This window comes from Prionailurus bengalensis, chromosome E4, assembly GCF_016509475.1.
Source record: "Prionailurus bengalensis isolate Pbe53 chromosome E4, Fcat_Pben_1.1_paternal_pri, whole genome shotgun sequence".
Classification (NCBI taxonomy): domain Eukaryota; kingdom Metazoa; phylum Chordata; class Mammalia; order Carnivora; family Felidae; genus Prionailurus; species Prionailurus bengalensis.
Genome location: NC_057360.1, coordinates 63,684,565 through 63,706,967, shown reverse-complemented (window position 1 = coordinate 63,706,967; position 22,403 = coordinate 63,684,565). Strand labels below are relative to the sequence as shown.

The 22,403-nt window shown below is 53.2% G+C and overlaps 2 protein-coding genes across 3 annotated transcripts; one reads left to right on the top strand and one right to left on the bottom strand.

Moving 5' to 3' along the window:
• The first annotated feature begins 7,700 nt into the window (after nt 1-7,700).
• On the top strand, nt 7,701-10,986 carry KLHDC9 (kelch domain containing 9). Of its 2 annotated transcripts, XM_043568474.1 has the most exons (4): nt 9,020-9,827; nt 10,134-10,293; nt 10,387-10,585; nt 10,705-10,986. In XM_043568474.1, exons 1-4 carry the CDS (start codon nt 9,310-9,312, stop codon nt 10,869-10,871), a joined length of 1,044 nt encoding a protein of 347 aa, XP_043424409.1. In that variant the 5' UTR covers nt 9,020-9,309; the 3' UTR covers nt 10,872-10,986. The 2 variants fall into 2 exon arrangements, with proteins under 2 accessions (XP_043424408.1, XP_043424409.1); XM_043568473.1 differs by having other exon boundaries at nt 7,701-10,293.
• A 212-nt stretch (nt 10,987-11,198) lies between these two features.
• On the bottom strand, nt 11,199-22,393 carry PFDN2 (prefoldin subunit 2). The gene is made up of 4 exons (XM_043568486.1): nt 22,290-22,393; nt 12,453-12,541; nt 12,237-12,360; nt 11,199-11,508 (listed from the first exon to the last, which is right to left on the bottom strand). Exons 1-4 carry the CDS (start codon nt 22,362-22,364, stop codon nt 11,332-11,334), a joined length of 465 nt encoding a protein of 154 aa, XP_043424421.1. The 5' UTR covers nt 22,365-22,393; the 3' UTR covers nt 11,199-11,331.
• Nucleotides 22,394-22,403: the final 10 nt, after the last annotated feature.

Below are 22,403 nucleotides of genomic sequence, written 5' to 3'. Positions count from 1 at the left end.
AGAGAAGGGCCAGAACTGGGAAGTACAGGACTGGCCCATATACCTCTTGCTTTAGGTGAGAACAGAGGCCCAGGGAGGGGAACGGCCTTGGAGGACACACAGCTTAGGTAGGAACACGGCTTTCTCAGACGTCTGTATCCTCAGACAGGGGGCTGGTTCCAAGACGCCCGAGAAGGAGCTTAAGTGACACCGTCCCCAATGCCACCGTATATAGAAGCTGATGGACTGACCAAGAAATGAGCCCCACGGGTTCCTGCCCTCCCTCGCTGGATCCTCTCTCCACTTCAAGGCCTCCTCGTCACCTGGCCAGGAGTCCCCAAAGTGCACCAGCCCAACACTCCATGGTCATTTTACCCTCTTATCCCACGGGCATGGGACAAGACCACATGTCTGGACTTTGCAAGGTCAAGCTCGATTTCAAATACTCTGTGCCCCTGTATCCCTGTAAGTTTATTCCTACCTGTAAGCCCCTGGGATTCCATTCCGGATGCACACAATATAACCACCAAGTGACACAAGACCTTCCTGGCCAATGTGGGATAGCTAGAGGACGGGGGCAGGCTCTGAACTCCCTGAAAACTGAGTGACGAGGAGCCACAAGCTCACTGTCAGACTGGGGAAAAAAAAAAAAGTAAATACTGAGCTAAACGTGAGGAAAGAAAAAAAAAAATATATATATATATAGGTTACAATTTGCAGCAGGACCCTTTTGTCTGGCCGGAGGCAGGAAGCGGGGTTCAAGGGGAATAAGGGAGGGTCACTTTGCTTAGACTGTGCTCTCCACACCCCACGCCCCCAACTCTGTCACAATCTTATTCATCTTTCAAAGCTGCCCTCACAGGCCACGTCTCCCGTGGGGCTTTCTCAGCGCCTCCCACCCAAAATGAATCTTCCTCTGTCCTTCCCCAGCCTCTGCTAGTCCCTTTATTATAGCCTGTGCGCCCATAATTTGTGCACATCTTATCTCCTTGACTAAATGTAAGCTTCGGTTTCAAGAAACATGCATTGGAGCCTGCTGCGTGCCAGGGATTCGGTTAAACGTGTGAAACCGGGGGCCAGGACGGGCAGCTGTAGTCTGTGAGCTCCTGGAAAGTCAGGCCTGGTTTTTGTTTTTTTTTTTTAATTTTTTTTTCAACGTTTATTTATTTTTGGGACAGAGAGACACAGAGCATGAACGGGGGAGGGGCAGAGAGAGAGAGAGAGACACAGAATCGGAAGCAGGCTCCAGGCTCTGAGCCATCAGCCCAGAGTCTGACCCGGGGCTCGAACTCACGGACCACGAGATCGTGACCTGGCTGAAGTCGGACGCTTAACCGACTGCGCCACCCAGGCGCCCCGAGTCAGGCCTGTTTTATAACCTTTGTCGCAGTCGCCCAGGCCCGCACGGGACACACTTCTGTCGAGGGCGTGCGTTTGTGAATGAATGGATGTCAGTGTGGAAAGGGTGGTCAGGGAGGGCCAGGGAAGGGGACACCCCGACTCTCCCGAACCTGAGCCGTCACCCGGACTCTAACCCTGGCCTCAGGACCATGGCCCCAACTCTTGGCAGTGACCTTGGTAGTGACCCCTTCTTCAAGGGCTATTCCGGCAGGCCCTCCTCAAGGGCCAGGCCAGATGCCAAAACTCCCCAGCTCCTCTCCACCTCCACCTTGGCAAACCCCTTCCCCTCTTTAGGACTCAGGTCCCCACCTGTGCCAGGGGAAGCGGCCTCACCCCGATGCTGCTTTGAGATGCAGTGTCGCAGGGGTGGGGTAGGGCCAGGGGCTATGGGAGGGGGGAGCATCCTGTATTATAATTATAATTATCACACCTCGGATCCTATCGCACGGTTTCCTTCCCACGGATTCACCCCTCCTGGTCCCGGAAACCACCAGAGAAACTGAGGCATGGGGGGGGGCAGGGGGGACAGCAGTGGGTTTCCGGTTCTGGTTCCCGCATCTCCTCAGCCTTCCCATGCACCATACGCCCCCAACCCCGCCACAGTGCAACCAGTCAGGGAGTGTGTGAGCCCCTCCTCCACTCACCCCCAGCTCCAGCCATGTGGAGAGCTGACGGGAGGCGGGACTTGCCCGAGGCGTCGCTGGGGCCGAGGACCCAAGGTGGTCCAGCCAGGCCTCTGCTTGAAGTCGAAGTGTTGCCCCCCCTCGCCAAACAAATATCCGTCGCCGAATCCCTCTGCTCCCTGGGCCATCTTGCGTGTCTCACCAGGGCCATGCGCTTGGGGGACAAGCCCTCATACGCAGGCCTTCCTGTCCCTCTTTGGGGATGAGTCCTGCGGAAGGCAGATTCTAGGGCTGGGGCTGGAAGAAAATCCTGGCTGCGGAAGCCTTTCTAGGCCAGTGCCTGGTTTCCTGCCCTCCGTTCTTTGCTCCCCATCGAACCCCCATTCCCCTCATGCCTCCCTCCCTCCCTTCCCCCTACCACCTTCTGGGCCCGAAGAATGGGAACAGTTCAAGCCGCGGTGGCATCGTTAACGCGCGTACGTGTCTGAGCGGCGTCACCGGGCCTGCCTGCCTCAGTTCAATTACGGACACTTAGCGAGCCCCGCTGAGCACCAGCCTCCAGGGAGGGGACGGGGCCGCAGAACACACGGCCCCTGCCCACCGCGAGCCCCTCCGCTGGGGGAGGGGGCCGCGTCGGCCGGCAGACGCCACGTCCCGCCACCGTGCGTTCCCTTCGCGTCCTCGTGCACGTGCCGCCTCCAGGCTCAGGGCTGTTTCCGCGAGCGGAGCTGCGGATGCTTGCCGTCCTGTGGCCGGGCACCCGCTTGCAACTCCTGTCTGTCCCCGCGGCAGGCTGCACACCTAGGCCAAACCGGTCGGGGTGGGTCGTGCTGAAAGTTTTGTTTGTGTCAGTGGGACTGGGAGGTGAGTCAGGGAGGGACGAGGAGGGGTGGGGTGGGGTGGCGAGGTGAGTGAGAGCGAGGGTCAGGCTGATCGAGGGGGAGGAGGAGCGGACACGGGGGTGGGGGTGGGGGGGGAGAACCTTGGGCTTTGGGAGAGACGGGGTAGTCCAATCAGAGTGGACGGAGTCGGAGGCACGAGGGTGGACGGCGTGTCTGCGACCCAGTCCTGCCCGGCTATGTGGCCCTGCGCGGCACCAAGCTGCTTCCCATGCGCTCGTCGCCTTGGCTTCTGCAGTTTGCACAGAGAGGCTTTGGGGGCGCTGACCGACACTGTGGCAGAAGATTCCCGACATGGGGTTCGATTCCGTCCCCCGGGAACGCGGCTCCTTCAGGTAGAGGCTTCAAGCTCACTTCTGCCCCTTCCGGGGCTGCCCCCCTCACACAGAGGGTCCCGCACAGAGGAGGGGTTCCCGGAGCTTTGCCGCCACGGAGACACCCCTTCGCCCCCCACCCCTGCAGCCGGAGCTTCGCTGTGCCCACTGTTAGGATGGTGGCACCCAGTTTTCCGGAAGGTTTCATCTAAACGTTCCATCTGGCACGTGCTCTGCTGTTCCCATTCGCCCTGTTCTGCAGGCCCAGGGATCCCGGGTACCCAGCCCCGGGCCTTCAACGACAACCACACTTCTGGTGCCTCACAACATCCCTCGGAGCCCAGGGGGCTGGGTTTGTTTGCCGCTAAAGAGGTCTAAAGCTGGGGTGACCCACCCAGGGGCGACGGCTCAGCTAGAGGCGCGCCCGTGGGCCCCGTTTCTCAGTAGGCCTCCACGTGCACAGCCCCGCCTGCTGGCTGTCACCCCCTGGACCCCCCAAGCGTCTGCAAATACACGACCGTGAACTCCGGGACCTCGAGCATGGGGTAGGAGACAGATGCCCTTATTCTTTGACCCCCTGTCTCTGGATGGGCTGGCCCTTTTAGAAGGCTCTAGAAGTGGGTGCTGGCAGGTCTAGGACAAGAGTCGGAGCCCTCACGGAGAGCAGAGTCTTTGGAGCAGCAGCGAGAGATGTAGCAGCAAAGGAGGAAGTAGGAGCAAAGGCAGGCAGGATCCTGAGAGCGCGGACCCCAAGCGGTGCTCCCCATGCATCCTCCCAGTCTCCATCCCAACCGAGGAGGCTCCTCCCGGGAAGCCTGGCTGCCGGGAATCATGGGGGGAGCTCCCCAGGGGACAGACGGGTACCTTCAGGTGCTCCCAGCCTTTGGGGCTTCTGCTCCCCTCCAAACAGCGGCCTGGATGCCCAGGGCAGGGTGCCTGTCCAAACCAGACAGCCACCTCCCGCCATCAGCCTGAGCCCCTGTCACCACCCGGCGCAGCTGCCCCAGGGGAAAGCAAGCCTCCAGAGGCCCTGCCATCAAGTGTCCGCCTCGGACCAGGCGCTGGGGGCGGCAGGACGGCTGCAGAGCGGAAAATGGCCCCGCGAATCCAGGAGACCAGAAGGCCCAGCGCGGGGAGAAGCCTGGAAGGGCTGGGAGCTTCGAGAAGAGTGGAGAAGCCCCTGAGGGGAAAGGGGGATGTTCTCGAGGGGACACAGGAGCAGAGAGGGGCCGAAGCTGACAGAGCACGGGGGCCAAGGGGGAGCGGGGCACGGGGGGTGGGGAGGGGGGAACGGGGAGGAGCTGGGGACTCCCCGTAATTTGAGGGCACATCTTCTTTTGAAGTTTGTTGGCATAATCTTCCTTCTGTGTGGCCTGGGAACATTCACCTGTCTGTCTTGTAAATCCAAGCTCCCTCCTCCTCTCCCCTCCAAGACCCAGGTGGCCTCAGACCTCAGGCCCGGCCTGTTTCCATGGCCAGCACTCAGCAGCCGCGTGGCTGCCCTGGTCAGAGGCCAGGACGCGTCACAGCCGTCGAGGGGCCCAGTCCCGGGCGCCCAGGTTCCGTCTTGGTCTGTGCCCCCCACCCCTCCCCGGCCCCCAGGAAGCAGGGGCCAGGACTTCCGGTTTCCGGCCACCCTGGGGCAGCACAACTCGTTCTTGGCCTTGCTCCCACCACACTTGGGAGACCTGGACTCTATCCTGCGTCGGTTTTCAGCCCCACACACAGCGAGGTCGGGAGCTTGAGAAGTCCCGGGAGGCAGAGGTGCAAGCCGAGCAGGCCCCCCACTCCCCTGCTGGGCATTCCCCGCCCCCCACAACCCCCGCACACCCCAAGATGCACGCGTGCCTTCCCCTTGCAGGCACCCCTAAGTGACTGCCCTCCAGCATCACCCCGAAGCCTTTTTGAACCCCAGTTGCTCCTTCATTTCTAGAAGAGGCATAAAAAAGGGACTAGGGATCAGGAAACAGAGCGCGAGTTCCTTCCTGCGACAGTTTGCAAGATCAGGTCCATAAAGGAAAGGTTAGAGGAGTAAAGACCGGAATCTGTCTCCGTTTGCCTGTCAGCTTCCCTCCCTGGGCCTAGGCCTCCACCCTCCAAGGTCTCCTGTGGGGAAAGGAGTCGGGGCAGAAACACACACATACACACACACACACACACACACACACACACACACACACGGAATAACGGAGGGGCGTAATTCAGAGACAAAGACACTGAGACAAGGCCTGAAGCAGAGACACAAAGACCCTAAAGAGAAGTTTCTGAATGCTAGGTGTCCTCATCTACCTCAGTTTCAGCCACTCAACAGTGGGACCCAACGATGTTTCCTCTTCAATACCGCCAAGTCCCTTAAATATTCAAAATTTGGGGGGCACCTGGGTGACTCAGTCAGTTAAGCGTCCGACTTCAGCTCAGGTTCATGATCTCATGGTTCGTGAGTTCGAGCCCCGCATCGGGCTCTCTGCTGTCAGCACAGAACCTGCTTCAGATCCTCTGTCCCCACCCTCTCTCTCTCCAAAATAAACATTTAATTTTTTTTTTCAAAAATTCAAGATATTCCCCATCCTTACCCCATCTCTCCACCATTCTCCAGTTAGACTGATGCCGCCCCCCACCCCGTCTGCTGACAGGTCCACCTTCTCTCAAACCCGTTCCAGCTCATGTCACAGTTACAATCAGATGAGCTCTCAAGATCTGGCCTCTTGCGGTCTCTTTTCCCGGCCATTCCTCTGCCTTTCTGTTTATCCGTGTCCTTATTCTGGCTGATATGAGAGCAAAGCACCAGATTTTGGGCCAGGGAAGCAGGGAGCCAGGAAGACAACTGGCCAGAGGGAGCTGTGGGAAAAAATGTAGAAAGGTCAGAGGACAGTAGAAGAGGCAGTGCGGGCCGGCCTGAAGGGTGGCACAGCCTGGGACACATCGGCAGAAGGAACTGAGCAAGTCCTGAGCGGGCGGTTGTGTCCTGAACAATGCTGAGAACCAGGGATGGCTCCAGGGCCAGACTGAATTTAAGGGAAGGAGAAAAGAGAGTTTTCTGAAGACAGATTGGGTACAGATTTGGGGCTGGGACAGACATCTGAGACTGGGAAGCTGGGCAGTGGGCATCCTTGTACCGGAAATGGCCAACTGGGACCAAACTCATGGGATCGTGTCAGGACTGTGACACTTTCAGAATGATCTGCCCTAGCCCCCAGCCCTGGACAGGCATTGTCCCTGGATATCATTAGCAGGTGAAAGCAGGTCCAGAAAAGGAGGGGCCCTTCTGGCTGCCCTTCTCCTGTTCTCTCAAAGTCCTTTGTCAGGCCTACCCTTCACTTTATCCTAATGCCCCTTCAGCTTCTGGATCACTGACAGGGTCATCATAGACCACTTTAGATGCTGCTCTGGGTATAAAATAAGTCATACAAAGGCAGACTGGCTTGTGTTTTTTCTTTTCTTTCTGTCTTTTCTTTCTTCCTTCCTTCCTCCATCCCTGGCTCCCTCCTTTCCTTCCTTCCCTCTTTCTTTCCTCCCTCCCTTCCTCCCTTCCTCCCTTCCTTCCTCCCTCCCTCCCTCCCACCCTCCTCTCTCTCTTTCTTTCCCCTAGACTCTTTTCTACCTCCTCCAAACCATGGGCTTGGTTCAGACTAACCAAAGGAGGTGGGAGTCCTGAGCAGCCCCTCCCCTGGGTCTATGTCTGGAACAGCAGTGGCTAAATACCTCAAGCTTCTAGATGGCCCTGGAGGGGGTACCACCAAGGAGGATGTGGGGTTCAGGCTCTACATCCAAGCGAAATGCAAACCGCTGAGGGCTCAGAGCCAGGGTGGAAGCTGAGGGAAGGAACACAAAGCTGTGAGAGAGAAGCTGGAAAGGCCCCTGGGGTGGGGAGTTCCCGGCTCTACCCAGGAGAGGCAGAAAATGACTCTGGCAAGGGGCGCCTGGCGGGCTCAGTCAGTAGCATGTGACTCTTGATCTTGGGGTTGTTAAGTTCAAACCCCACCTTGGATGTAGAGATTACTTAAAAATAAAATCTTTGGAGGCGCCTGGGTGGCTCAATCGATTAAGCATCTGACTTTTGATTTTGGCTCAGGTCATGATCTCACGGTTTGTGTGTTCGAGCCCAACGGTTGGGCTCCACGCAGGGCATGGAGACTGCTTAAGATTCTCTCCCTCCCTCTCCCTCTACTCCTCCCTTGCTCTGGAGTGCACGCTCTCTCTCTCTAATAAAGAAAGAAAAAAGAAAGAAGGAAGGAAGGAAGGAAGGAAGGAAGGAAGGAAGGAAGGAAGGGAAAGAAAAGAAAAAAAAGAAAGAGAAAGAAAGAAAGAAAGAAAGAAAGAAAGAAAGAAAGAAAGAAAAGGAAGGAAGGAAGGAGGGAAGGAAGGAAGGAAGGAAGGAAGTTAAATTAAATTAAATCTTTGGGAAAGAAAAAAAGAAAAGGAGTCTGGCAAAATGGACATATAGGCCCACAAGGCTTAAGTGAAATGACCACCCCGCCCCCCTCATCCCAGGCAACTCCTTGCCTAAGTCCTAGCTGGTTGGAGGCTAGCCAGTCAGAGCAGTCTTAGGGAGAAGGCTGGCTTTCAGATTTCAGTCGGGGATGTTAGCAGTTGGGGATTTTCTAGAGATTTCGTTACCATGATCTGGCAAAACTGAGGATCATCTCCGCCAGACTCAAGGAAAGCTGGAATTGGGGGGGACGGGGAATTTCGAATCTCTTACTGGTTCTCGGCTTCAAGGACAAATGGGAAACGGGTCTGGTAACCTTCCAGTCTCTCCGCGCCTTCCCGCACATACTGTTGCCATGCTGTGTGCTCAGAAGACGGCGCACCATCAGACCCGTGAATCAAAGGTCCTCCCCGCCCGCAGTCCTGGTCTCCCTCGTGCCTCCACTTCTGGGGCGTGAAGGGGAACGAGCTGATGTGTGGAGACCACAGGCAACAATAGCAGCCATCACCCGCATTTGCAGCCCAGGGCTGGGGACACATGTCCGGTTTCTGTGCTGGGAGCAGAAATCTGTCTGCATTGGCTCCTGGGGCCCAAACTGCTCAGCTTGGATCCGGGCCCCTTGGTCCCTCACCGGGTCCTGGAGGGACAGAGTCAGGAGGAAGGGCAGGGGACCTGGCTGGAATTAAAGGGAGATACCAGGGAGTAACAGATGCTTGTTTTTCTGTTCTTCTCCCCCCTCCCCCACTACGCCTCCTCCAGCTTCCAGGGCTGGGCAGCTGCTGGCCTGGATCTTCTCGGGAGAAACTCCCTGCCCTTAACCTCGAGTTCCAGATGCCACAGCACCTCAGTTTCCTTGCGAGCCTATGAGGCGAGCTGAAATAAGGAATTATTCTTCCCGGGACACCGTAGTGGAAAGTTCTCCAAGTTTCAGGCATTCCCCCTCACCCCCAACCCAACCCCGCCTCCCAACGCGCGCGCGCGTACACACACACACACACACACACACACACACACACACGCACACGCACACGCACACGCACGCGCGGTGTGCCCTGACAGCAGGCTCTACCACCCTCTAGTGGCCAGAACAGAAAGGACGCTCCCAACCCAGCCAACCGGGATCTTCATTCAGCCTCTAGCAGGGAAAGTCGTCTGCAAGACGCCTGAGACAGAAAACCCACAGCACAGTTTATAAATGAGAAAGCTGAGGGTGCCCGCGGTCACCCCGAGAGTCAGGGGCACGGCTGGGACCAGAACCCAAGTCTCCTGACTCCCACTTTCACGCCCCCTCTTCCCCTCCCCCAGACTCATCCCGGGGGAGGACAGGTGCAATTGGAAAAGGGTGTCCCTCGTCGCCCCCCGCAGAGCCACGCCTGCACCTCAAATCAGCTCGCGGCTTTGATAACGGGGGTCCGTCTGAGGACCTGGCCGCCCTCTGACAGTCTTTCAGGATTCTTCTGGACTTCGCGCAGCTCCCGTCGCCGCGGTGACAACACCGTCCCTTCCCGCAGCTATCCGGGTCTCCCGGTCTCCACGGTAACCGGTGCTTTGCGACCTTCGGTTTGCAACCGGTCGCGCTGCCAGTGCGGCAGTGGTTGCTGGGCGACGGCGGCGCGTGGCAGGGACCCCGGGCGGTTCCTGGGGGGCAGGCGGGGGGAGGGGTCATGGCGCTCGCGGGGTCCCCGGGGGGCGCGGGCTGGACCTGGCGGCCGGTGGCCCGGGACGCGCTCCTGGCGCGGGCCTTCCATTCCTGCACTGAGCTGCGGGGACGCTTCTACCTGGTGGGGGGCCTCCCGGCCGGAGGGGCGACGGAGCCGAGCGGCGACACGGTGGTCTTCGACCCGGCGGGGGGCCAGGCCGTACGGCTGGGGGCCCGGGGCGGCCCGCGGCGCAGCCACCACGACGCGGCGCCGGTGGGCGGGCGCTGGCTCTGCGTGGTGGGCGGCTGGGACGGGTCGCGCCGCGTGGCCACCGTAGCCGCGCTGGACACGGAGCGCGGAGCGTGGGAGGCGTGGAGCGCGGCCCCCGGCAGCCGCCCCCCCGCCGGCCTCAGCAGCCACACCTGCACCCGCGTCTCGGACCGCGAGCTGCGGGTGGCGGGCCGGGAGGGCGGGACCCGCACCCAGCGTCGCTACGGCAGCGTCTACACGCTACGGCTGGACCCCGGCGCCCGCACCTACAGGTATGGCACCCCGGGCCCCGCACCGTCCCCCGTCCCTTCATCTGTGCTCTGGAAAAGCGCAGGGGAACAGAATCGCAGGCACTCCGGCCACAGCCGCACCCCGGCACCCGCCTCCCCCCGCACCCACCGTGACTACGATGGCGAGCTCGCTCTCTGCCGGTGCTGCCCTCTCTCTCATCCGACCGCTGCTCGGTCCCTGCCTCCTTTCCATGCTTGGCACCACAGAAAGGGGCTGGGGAAAGGGCAGTACAGCGCTTGTATTTTCCAGAAAACCCAACTCGGGCCCGAACTGCTGCATATCCACAGCTATAAGGAAGAGGGCTGTCACACAGCCTCACGCTCGGGTCACTGCGCTGCCCTGCTCCAAACTCCCGGGCCCCGCCCAGGCCATCAGCTCCTGCTCTTTGGGGGCTGCAACTCGGCTGAACCAGAAGTGGCCGGGCACTGGAGTCCCGGGAAGCTTGGGGTACCTGTCGACTCACAACTTGTTAGGGTGGAAAGGGGCAAAAACTGTGAGGCCCAAATCCCTCCAGCCAACACCCCTTCTTTCTCCCGCAAGGAGGAACCACCTGCTGCCCCCCATCTGAGGGAGCAGCTTGCCAGGCTTGTGAGCACTGGGCGGGGGTCCCGGCAGGGGCCCCGGGGCCTGCGGCATCACTCGTGTTCCGTGGTGGGGCCCTTTGCCGTGCTGTTTGGCGGAGAAACTCTGACCAGAGCCAGAGACACCATCTGCAATGACCTGTACATCTATGACACCCGTGAGGGCCGGCTGGTTGAGGGGGGGAAGAGGGTGGGGAGAAGGTGGGAAGGCGAGGAGGAGCCCCATGGTGCCAAAACGGTACCGCCTCAAAAAGCAGCCTCTGCTCTTCCCCGACAGGCAGCTCTCCTCCTTGGTGGTTCCACTTCCCCTGCGCAGACCAAGGGCTGAAGCGCGTGGGCCATCGCACCTGCCTTTGGAACGACCAGCTTTACCTGGTTGGGGGTTTCGGTGAGGATGGCAGGACGCCTTGTCCACAGGTTTGCATCCTGGACCTTTCTGTCTAAAGAATATGCCAAGACACATCGCCAAGCCCCCGTTTTGTTGCAAACTCGCAGCGCGTTACCACCAGAGCGATCTGCCTCATTTCACCTGCTTATTAAATTTCAATCTGAGAGTCAACATTTGTCTCTGAGTCTTTGGGGGGGGGGGGTGGGGGAGGCAGTGAATAAGGAGATACATCTTTATTTGCAAGGGAAAGGATAAAATATGGGGCCTCCTCTGAAACTGTGAACCATTAGCCTGATGGAGCCAAACCCCACAGATCATGGGCTTTTTTCCATGCCTCATGCAGATCCCGCCCCTAATACTGGGAGAAAGCTTGAGGCTGGAGCTGAGCATTCTGACCAAAACATTTAATTAACAAAAAAATATTACAATAGCAGAGAAAATAATAATAATAACAATAAAGAGAAATCAGAAGAAGTGGGAGTCAGGGTAGAAAAAAAAACGCAAAGGCCTTGGTCCCTAGGAGACCAACACTCCGGCTGAGGTGGACTTGGCCCCAGCCCCTTCGGAGTTTTCCTTGGCTGCTGGCTTGTCATCTTCCCCCATGAGACGAATGTTGTGCTTTTCCCGGAACTCATTTAATTCTCTTCCCTTTGCCTGAAGCTGCTGTGTAAGTGTCTCAATGATCTTCTGTATCTAGAGGGCCAGCGATAGGATTACATGAGGATTTCAGGAACCACCTTCCCCTACCTGGGATGGACTATAGTTGGGGGACGGGAAGGAGAGAGGACACCTGTAACCTCACCTCTTACCAAGTATTAATAGTAGAGCCGAGAGCCTAAAAGTATGCCTTTCTCAAATACAACGGCGTATGAGCTTTAATGTACGTTAAGAACCACTTGGGCTGTTTATTTTTAAAATGCCACTCCGTGGGGCGGCTGGCTGCCTCGGTCAGTAGAGCACGTGACTCTTGCTCGTGGGATTGTGGGTTCGAGCCCTACGTTGGGCGTGGAGAGGACTTTAAAAAAAAAAAAAAAAGGATGCCACCCCATAGGCCCCCTAGCCAGTTGTTCTGAATCAGTGGGTCCAGGCAGCTGCATTTTGGGTCAGGCCTCCAGGTGACCTGGAGGCAGGTGTCCCCAGACCACACTGTGAGAGACCCTGCTCTCACGGCCGCCTCTCCCCCTTGGGAGAGCCAGGCTTGTGAGCCAGGTCACAGAGTGCCGGGGAAGGGGCCGCCAGCCAGCAGTCCCTCCCGTGCGAGGAGTTAGACTTTGCACAGCATAAAAAGCACAGGCTAACAGGCTACGTGTGCCGTCTTCAACATGGGTGCCACCCACTTCCTCCACCACGCTCCCCCAGTCCCGGCCTCCCTTCCCTCGCCCCTCGGCGCCCAGAGCTTGTCCGCAGGGACTCCCGCTCACCTGCTCCTTGTTGCTCTCCAGGGCCGGCAACACCTCCTTGACCGTCCGCTCCACCAGCACGCCTCCAACCATGCGGTAGCACTTGCGGGCTTCGTCCACCTCCTTCAGGGTGTCTATCACCAGGCTGGGGAGGGAGGACAAGGCCGCTCGCGGAATCCAGCCCCGCTCCACGGCGGCCCGCCCGCCCCTCCTGTCTGCGCCTCCCAGCGCCCTCACCTGTGCTCATTCAACTCCATCTCTAGCTCGGCTGCCTTGGATGCCAGACCCCGCTGTTCCTGTCGAAGGCGGTTGAAGCCAGCAATAACCTTAGAAGGTGAGAGAGAGTTAAGTGAGAGAGGAGACAGCGGGCACGGCAGAGGGTCAAGACACAACGCAGGAGGGCGAGCTTTGGACGCCTCCCTGAGAAAAGGCGTAGAACCCACGTCTGCCATTCCGACCTTCAGTCTGTCGGGAAGCCATTCACCCTGCACTGAGAGCCTGCACTGTGTGAGAGAGAGCTCTGCTAGTCCCTCTCGCAGCTTCCCGTGTGGTGAGGAATAGGCATGCGTAATTCAGGATGGGGTGGAGAGCTACCGGGGCACCTGCAGAGAGGCTTAGACTTGCAGGTAAAGAAGCCTGTTCGGAAAGACTCTGTAGCGAGTTAACTCCTGTTTGGACCTGCCCAGCCGGCATTCTTCCCACAGGGGAGCCGCCCCTCCTTAGCTCAGGGGGTGCTTGTGGGGCTACCATTCACAGGACCCTTGGCCCTTGACCACAAGGGCAGTGACCTGTGGTTCTATACCAGAGTCTCTGTACAGGAACTGATTTTGGGGGTAGAGAGAAACAGGTACGGAAGACAGGTGCAGCGAAGGCAACTACTTGCCCCGCAGAGATGATCCTCCATTCCTCCTCCTGAAATCCCCAAAGCTGCCCTAGTTCTTGAACTTGGTGGGACCCAGTTATTTAACCTTTCTTTTCATTGTGTTCAGTTCTGTGAACTACCCGCTATCCTTCCAAAACACTACTTCAAAAAAGAAAAAGTTGGTCAGAGTCCATGTCTGTAGCCTAGAAACCCTAACTAACATAGGCTTCCTGAGAGACACGGCCTCAACTGAAGCCTGAAGGATGAGAAACTGGGGGAGGAAAGGGTGCAAAGAGGCATAAGAAGTAACACACGTAAAGGCCCAGAGAAATGACTACTACCAGCTCCTTGTTCCCCAGAAACAGAGCAGGGAACCTAAAACAGCGTGAAAGCCAGACTGGGTACTAAAATCACCACCTCCGTCACTCTCAGCACAGGGCTCTGATGACTGTGTTTGGAAAGAAGTACCAGATAAAAGGCGGAAAATGTCATGAGGAAAGAAAATTGTGGGGGTGTGTGTGGGGGAAACATGGGGCCCAGAGACAAAAAGCCAGGTTCAAGTTGGTCTCTGCCATATATTGGCTCTATGGCCTCGGACATTTAATCCGATGGTTCTCAACCCTGGCGACACGTTAAAGTCCCCAGGAGAGCATTTTCAAAACATGAATGGTGGGACCTCAGAACAATTACATAATCACTGGGTGAGGCCCCTGGGATCTCAGCACTTCTCACACTCCCCCATAATTCTAATGTGCATCCAGAAAGGAGAACCACCGGGTTTCCCCCTCTGGGCCTGAGTTCCCTCACCTGTGACACACACAGGGTCACCTACTTTATAGAACTGTCGTATGGTGCGGGCTAGTAGGAAAGGGCTTCGTAGGCAGGAAAAGTGCATTAACTGCTGTCATGGCCTTCTCCCCAAACCCGAGTGCCCCCTTGGCCCTTCCTGATCAGCTGAGGGCTGTGGGCCCGCCCACGCTCTCACTCTCAGCCAGATCCTGCCCAGTCTCATGCTACTGGTGACCGCCTCATCTTTACTAGGACCTTTTATCCCCTACCTCTCTCCACAAGGCTCACCTACAGCTGATAAGACCCTGCTGGCTGGCCTGTGCCACCCCTACATCTCTTTTCCTGCTCAAAAAACCAAGAAATAAGTCTGACTAGGACGCCGTCGCCCCAGTCGTATGCTGCCTCCTCCCGGCCACCAACCTTTGATCTCCGTGTACTTCCCAGACTCATTGCAACAAACGCTTTGAAACCTAACTCCACTACCTATACCAAACTATTCCATTTATGGTTAGCTTTTCCTTCACTATCGATGTTACAGATCAAAGTAATTTCATCTATGGAAATTCCACAACGAAACCAGATTCTCGATGCTCTCCCAGCATCCAAATGACCCTCTCTTCTGGATGTATTTTGTTGAACACATCAGTGAAATCAGCTTAAGAGTCTAAAATTTCTGAGGCCTAGACTTATTTCCCTTAGTAATCAGTAGGAATCTACTTTTCAACCACCAATTTAACACAACTAAAGGCAAGAAGAGGTTTTGATTTCAACTCCAATTTTTCTGCAAACATTATTGCTAATTAACAACCCCTACTTCCTCTTGGCCCAGTTTATGAACTTTTAATCAGATGGCAAATTAAAATAAATCTATTTCGGTGTATGAGTTATCTACAGTTATTATGGGAAATTTCAGCCACCGGTGCCCTTAAAGGAAATGAAATCTCTTAGCAGCTAACCGTAACCTAACTGTAAATTAGATGCAAAATAAGCCCATAGTAACCTGCCAATGAAGACAGAAAGGCTGTGATGTATTCCCACGTTCTTCCTCTGAAAATACTTTTCTAACGGTCTTTTCCCTTATGGCCAGACTTATTTTCCTGCTCTTTCCCTTATTCCCATTCTCCTAAAGTTGCCTGGTGTGAGAAGGGATGGTTAGGTCAGTGTTGATTCCCTCAGCCCTACTAAAATCTTCATCTTACATGTAAACATCCCGACTGAAAAAGAATCCAATGAAATTAAAATACCAACTGTTTATCCTATTCAAAAGTAACTTCAATCCTGGCAACTATACAGAGCTCTTTACATTCTTGGCACAAACAATTTTATACAGGACATGGTTTTCTACCCCCGCCCCCCCCCAGCTTTACTGACATAAAATTGACATATTACATTGTGTAAGTTTAAGGTATACATTATGATTTAGTATATGTATATCTTGTGAAATGATTGATAACAAAGTTAGTTAATACATCCCATATGTTAACCCTCTCTGTGTGTTCACATATAAATGCATATCGATTCCTTAAATTTTTTGGTAGAAAAGCTTTCCAATTTTAGTGCATTTCTAATTTTCAACTATGCAGGCCTGCCTTCTAATCTTTACTGTTGTCTTCTTTGAAATTTTAAATATGCAAATGCAACCTCTTTTAAAAAATTTTTTTAATGTTTATTTTTGAGAGAGAGACAGAGACTGAGCAGGGGAGGGGCAGAGAGAGACAGAGGGAGAGGGAGACACAGAAACTGAAGCAGGCTCCAGGCTCTGAGCTGTCAGCACAGAGCCTGACGCGGGGCTCCAACTCAAGAACCGTGGGATCATGACTTGAGCCGAAGTCGGACTAACTGACTGAGCCACCCAGGCACCCCTGCAACCTCTTTTTAAATACCTGTTTTTTCCATAGTCCTACAATATTGCACCTTCCGCCCAAGGTTTGTAAGGAAAAGAACACTACTATATGCCAGGCACTCTGCTCGACTCTATCTCATTTAATTCTAAAACAAACAAAAACACAGTATAAGACCTGTACCTTCATTTTATGGGTCAGTAGACCAAAGATGTTGGAGACAGAAAGAGGGAGGAGTGGAGGGGAGGGAGCGGGAGGGGAGGGAGAGGGAGGGGAGGGGAGGAGATAGGCAGCAGGGGAGGGGACAGGCAGCAGGGGAGGAGAGAGGGGAGGGAGGGGAGAGGGAGAGAGAGAGAGAATGTGTAAACACAGCAAGCTGCAGAACTGGTACCTCTACCCAGCTCTGTGGAACTCTAAGGACCCTTTTCTAACTGATGTATTATTCCCGGCTTGTCATAGTCACCTCTCATAGAGGTCAAACTAGGGGGTGTCTGGCTGAGACAGTTGGAAGAGCATGTGAATCTTGACCCAGGGATTGGATGGAGTTCAAGCCCAACATTGGATGGAGAGATTACTTAAAAAATAAAATCTTAAAAAAAAAAAGAAGTCAAACTAGTTTTGTATGATTTATTTGCCTGTTTTATTTTTTCTTTTGTTTAATCACTACCGTATAGTTTTGGTAACTTTACAAAAAATCTGCAATCAATACCTTTATCCCCAAAATGTCCTTTGGTCTTCTTACCTACATGATATTTACTCTTACTGGTTCACTGAAGAATAGAATAACAGGTCAAGAATTACGACTGGGTGCATCTGGAAAAGCATTTTATAGGGTATCACTCACTAAATATCTTCTTTTCAGTTCAGTGCCCTCTTTTCCTGACAAACATACTCAGCTGTCAAAGAAAACTTCTTTGACCTTACTACTCCAACAAATAATGGTTCTAAGCCCTTCTCTTCATCTTTTTTTTTTTTTTTTAAGTAGGCTTGCCGCCCAGCATGGAGCCTGTTGCGGGCCCCAAATCACAACCCAGAGATCAAGACCTGAGCTGAGATCCAGAGTAGGGCACTCAACTGACTGAGCCACGCAGTCGCCCCTTCATCATGTTTTTAGGACTAGTCTATACTCACTGCCTCGACTTCCTCGCCTCCCATTCATTCCCAGCCCACTTTAAATTGCTTTCTATCTATACTAGTTATTAAACTATTACTACTTATTAAACTAACTTCTCAAAGATCGTGAATGGCCTCCCGCCTAACCCAACAATTTTTTCTCAATGTTCACTCTGCTGCTTTGAAACTCTCTTAAGTAGCACACGGTACGGTGGAACTAGCCCAAACTTCTGAGTCTATGGTGGACGGGTTCATATCCTAGTGTTTTGCTGTTTACTTGCCGTATGACCAAGCTACTTAACTTCTCTTGGTTTCCTCATTTATAAAATGGAGTTAATACGCCATAAAGCAGGGTTTCTAAACATCAGCACTACTGAAGTTTTGGGCAGGAAAATACTTTCTTATGGGGGGCTGTCCTGTGCATTGTAAGATATTTAGCAACCTCCCTGATTCCACCTACTAAAAGCCGGCAGCAACTCCTACTTGTGGCAAGCAAAAATGTCTCCAGGCAATGCCAAATTTCTTGGGGGGGGGGGGGTCCCAGCAAGCGGAGAACCATGGTCTCAGGGTAGCAATGAGGACTGAACTGAGAGGCCCAGTGTAACGTACATTCTCTTCTCACTTTTAGCTTCCAGGACCCTTCAGTTCCTTGGTTCTCCAACCTGTCTTAACACTCCGTTCCCCTTCCTGAAGTTCTTCCTCTCATCCCAACAGTGGAGAAGGATCTAAGATTCTTTTCACAGCACTTCTCCCTTTATTACCTATACTATTTCAACTGGTATTCTTAGCTACCTCTGTGGTTCCAACAACTGCCTTCATTTGACTGCCTGCAAATCCAGGCCTCAGAAATTCTAGACCCAAATTTCAAGTTAGAGGAAGGCATTCGGAAGTCAGTCAGAAATGGCTTCAAAATCTGTGAGCGAGTTACCCCTTTTCTGAATCTCAGTTTCTCCACCAAGAACATAAAGGTAATATCAGTCTCCTAGCATGTTTGTGAAGATCAATTAGTTACATCAAGAACTTAGGACAGGGGCGCCTGGGTGGCTCAGTCGGTTGAGCGTCCGACTTCGGCTCAGGTCAGGATCTCGCGATCTGTGAGTTCGAGCCCCGCGTTGGGCTCTGTGCTGACAGCTCAGAGCCTGGAGCCTGTTTCAGATTCTATGCCTCCCTCTTCCTCTGACCCTCCCCTGTTCATGCTCTCTCTCTCTCTCTCTCTCTCTCTCTCTCTGTCTCAAAAATAAATAAATGTTAAAAAAAAAATTAAAAAAAAAAAAAGAACTTAGGACAACATCCAGCAGAAAACAGCTTGTCACTAAATGGTAACAATTAGCACGGAACATTTCCACTTAAATGTCCTACGGGTACCTTCAACTCGGGTCATTCAAAGCTGAACTGATCATCTTTTACCCCGTTTTAAACTGTTCCCTTTTCTTGTCTCCCCTAGTTCTGCTAATGACACCACCCTGGCCCTCCAGGTAGGAAACCCTGGTTTCATCTTTGAACACACCTTTATCGCAACAACTGCCAAGTTTATTGCATCAACCTCAGCAATTTTTCTTTGGCTCACTGACATCACCCTACTTCGAGCCTTCATTATCTCTTGTCTAAACTACTCCTGTCGTCTTCTAAATTATCTCCCTAGTTTTGGACTCTCCAAATTCATCCTATACGCTGCTGGTAACTTAATTTTCCTAACACTTGGATGACACAGCAAACTGTTCGTGACATATTAGGCTTACAATGCAGATTGCAAAATGGTATATACTGTACAATGCTATTGTACTGGACGAATATTATAAAGTATGCAAATATGTAAAGAACACACATCCTCCCTTTCCATCTACACATGCATATACAAAAACATAAAAGAGCGGGAGAAACCTCTTTTGGAGCATATCAAAGGATATACTCCAAAATGGTAATAATAGTTATCTTTTGGAAAGTAGGCTCATGGGTAAATTCACTTATTTTGTACTTTTTCCTGTGTTTCCCACATTTTCCATAATAAACATGCCTTATTTTAGGTAGCAGAAAAAAAAAAAAACAATAGTATACCATATATCCTTCTGTGACTCGGGCACTGCTTACATTAAAGAGTTCCAAATTCTTGGGGCGCCTGGGTGGCTCAGTCAGTGGAGCATCTAGCTCTTGATTTCAGTTCAGGGCATGATCTCACAGTTCATGAGTTCAAGCCCCCGCATAGGGCTCTGAGCTGACAGTGCAGAGCCTGCTTGGGATTCTTCTCCCTCACTCTCTGCCCCTCCGCTGCTCGCTCGCACATGCTCTCTCTCTTTCTGTCACACACACACACTCTCTCTCTCTCAAAATAAACTTAAAAAAAAAAAAAAAAAAGGTTCCAAATTCTTTGCCAGGCAAAGACTCAGCTTGCTTGAAGCACCACAACTTTCTTACACCTTGTGACTTAGCTAAACTAACCACTCACTGTCAGCCTGTGCTTTCCCTAGGTCTCCTCCATCTCATCCTATTCCCTATATTCTATTTCCATTACCACCTGTTCAAATCGATCCAATCCTTCAGGCCCAGCTCAAATAGCTTTAATACGGTCGTGGTGTAAATGGAAAAATAGGTCTGTCTGATTCTCAACTCGCTCACTCAGTTAAAAGCCCCACCCTTCCAGTTACTGACTTTGGGTGAGTTACCCAAGGTCTCTGAAACTCAAACGTCCTTACCTACAATATAGGTAGGTAAGGTACAGGAAGACAACATAACCTACCCAAATGGCATAATAAATTAACAGAAGATAAAACAAATGCCTAGTACAATGTTACTTCCTTCTATCTTGTTTATAAGGGACCTATGTAGCTCACGTTTGCAGCAGTGATAAATCACACACACACACACACACACACACCCTTTAAAGTAAGCTCCAGGGGGGCGCCTGGGTGGCGCAGTCGGTTAAGCGTCCGACTTCAGCCAGGTCACGATCTTGCGGTCCGTGAGTTCGAGCCCCGCATCAGGCTCTGGGCTGATGGCTCAGAGCCTGGAGCCTGTTTCCTATTCTGTGTCTCCCTCTCTCTCTGCCCCTCCCCCGTTCATGCTCTGTCTCTCTCTGTCCCAAAAATAAATAAACGTTGAAAAAAAATTTAAAAAAAAAATAAAAATAAAAATAAAGTAAGCTCCAGGCCCAACGTGGGGCTTGAACACATGACCCTAAGATCAAGAGTCACGTGCTCCACCTACTGGGCCAGCCAGGCGCCCTGATAAATCTTATGTTTTTTACCCAGTGTTCTCTCTAGAACACAAAGACCACAGAACGTTAAGCAAGAGCAGCCTCCGAACTCAATTATCACAACCGCTCAGCCCTCTTTGAGGGGTTCTTTTCTTCCTCCACAACCCCTTAAATATTGGCTCCACCCTCGTTCTGCTTCTTTTCTCACTTTCTGTACAAACCCTAGAGGATTTCACCCACAACCACGGCTTTGTCTACCGTCCATAAGCTTGTAATTCTCTAATCCGTATCTCTGATTCAGGTTTCCGTAACTCATGATTCATAAATCAAACCAACTACTAGATGTCTCTACTTGACCGTCCCACAAGAAACCCAAACTCAACCCCCTAAAATAAACGTATTTTCCCTCCCAGACATTTCCGGTCTTCCTACATTCTCTACGGCACCAGCATCCGTCAAAGACAGAGATCTGAGAAATATCCCAGATCCCTCTCTATCCCTCTTTCCCCACATTCGAGTCTTGCACCCCATGCTATACTTTGTCTACCTGCACCCTAAACATGCCAGGCAGTTTTATGCCTTGGTGCCTTTAAGTGCCTTATTCCCTCTACCTAGGAAATTCCCCACTTCCTTCTTTGCCTGACTAACTCCTCTCATCCTTTAGAACTCACTGGAAGGAATATCTCTTCCAGAAGGAGAAAGAAGAAAAACAAAACAAAACAAAACCTAGCATTTATTAAGCACATGCTATATTCCAATCGCTGTGCAAAAACACTCTGAATACCTTTTTTGACTAATAATCAAAATAGTGATGAGGTACGCACCATTATACGTAATTTTTATTTTACGGCGTGTGCACATGCGGGACAGAGGGAGAGAATGTTAAGCAGGCTCCACGCCTGGCACAGAGCTCGACTTGGGGCTCGATCCCACGACCCTAGGATCGTGACCTGAGCCAAAATCAAGAGTCGGATGCCCAAGAGACCAAGCCACCCAGGCGCCCCTGCGCCATTATATTTTTACAGGAGAGCAAGGTGAAAGAAGTCACCTGTACAAAATAAAGAGCAGAAATGTGATTCAAACACAGATCTGTCAAACCCAAGTGCACTTCTTACGCTCTTAGCCACCCCACTATACCACAGCTTCCCTTTCCCACCCGTTCCTCGAATCTCATAACCTCTTGCTAGGGGATCCCTCCTTTAGCTACCATAAAGAGGGGCCCGTGTGGAATACTGTACATTGAGTCTGTGCGCTAACTTGAGAACAAGATCTAGGTTTCCCTATACACAGCAGAGGGCCTGGCACAAGGCAGACCCTCAGAAAGTATTAGGTTTCTTTTCCCTTCCTTTCCATCTCTCTCCCCCCTCCCCCGCAGAAACTCTTTCTACCCCCCCCCCCAAACCCCACAGCACTTTATACCTGTTAGAACACTCACCTTCTGCCTCATATTAGCATTTTGTATGTGTTATTTCACTACGGGCTCTTTGCATGGGGCAATTTGAAAAACCCTTATGCAGATACCTTTGCCTGTAGCAACTGTTCCACAAATAAATGATAAATGAACCTGTAACTAGAAGAGCTCTTGTTTATGTTTCCCTTTCTATCATGGAGATTTCTTCCCACTCCCATTAAAACACTAGCCTCACTATTAGCAAATGGCTCCCATGCCACAAAAGGCTTTCTGAGTTATTTATCAAACATCTCGCGATGCCAGAGGCTGGGGGAAATGCAAACTCGGGTTAGGAAAGGGTTTCTGGTCGCTAAAGAAATTCAGTCTTACAATGAGTCCCGAATCAAAACAGTATGGAACACTAGACTGTTCGAGTATGTGAGTCACGTGGCTCTGCAGGGTGAGGGCGACGGTCAACGTGGTTTCAGGGTCACGTAACGGACCACATACAACCAGCCCGTTGACTAATCCCCTGGGATTCGTTACGAGCTGCCTTGCCCAGCCTATCCTGTTTGAGGGTGCGGAGAAGTGGGGAAAGTGACGACCTATCTCCCCTCACAACTGTGCATCCTCCCACACCCCCATCTCCGGGCTCTCGCCTCCTGCTGGCTCACCCAACACCCCCAAGGGAGGCGTGGCCTTCACCTACCAACCCTTTGGCTCTCTCCCTGGGGGCTCGGCCAGCTTCTCCAAGGACCCTCCCCTCTCTGGGCGGCCTCGCAAAGGTGGGACTGGAGTGAGGCCTGCACCGGCCACAGGCTCCCCCCCTCTCTCCGCATCGACTTCGGACCCGGCCTGGCTGCCCTCCTTCGCGTTCTCCGCTCCTCACCTGCTCTGCCGACACCGCCCCTTTCCCCGCGCCGCTGCCGCTGCTCTTGCCGGCGCGACCGCTGCTCTCCGCCATCTTCGCCGCCTGCTGGGCTTCCGGCCTGCGCAGCCCCGC

Bases quoted from the DNA above. Each gene is read 5' to 3' on its own strand.
- PFDN2 (XM_043568486.1), bottom strand. From the start codon at position 22,364: ATGGCGGAGAGCAGCGGTCGCGCCGGCAAGAGCAGCGGCAGCGGCGCG. The intron at 12,542-22,289 runs GTGAGGAGCGGA...TCACCTTCTAAG, and splicing joins GGGCGGTGTCGGCAGAGCAG to GTTATTGCTGGCTTCAACCG. The intron at 11,509-12,236 runs GTGAGCGGGAGT...CTGGCCCTCTAG, and splicing joins TGGAGAGCAACAAGGAGCAG to ATACAGAAGATCATTGAGAC.
- KLHDC9 (XM_043568473.1), top strand. From the start codon at position 9,310: ATGGCGCTCGCGGGGTCCCCGGGGGGCGCGGGCTGGACCTGGCGGCCG. The intron at 10,294-10,386 runs GTACCTGTCGAC...TTCTCCCGCAAG, and splicing joins GGAGTCCCGGGAAGCTTGGG to GAGGAACCACCTGCTGCCCC. The intron at 10,586-10,704 runs GTGAGGGCCGGC...CTTCCCCGACAG, and splicing joins CCTGTACATCTATGACACCC to GCAGCTCTCCTCCTTGGTGG.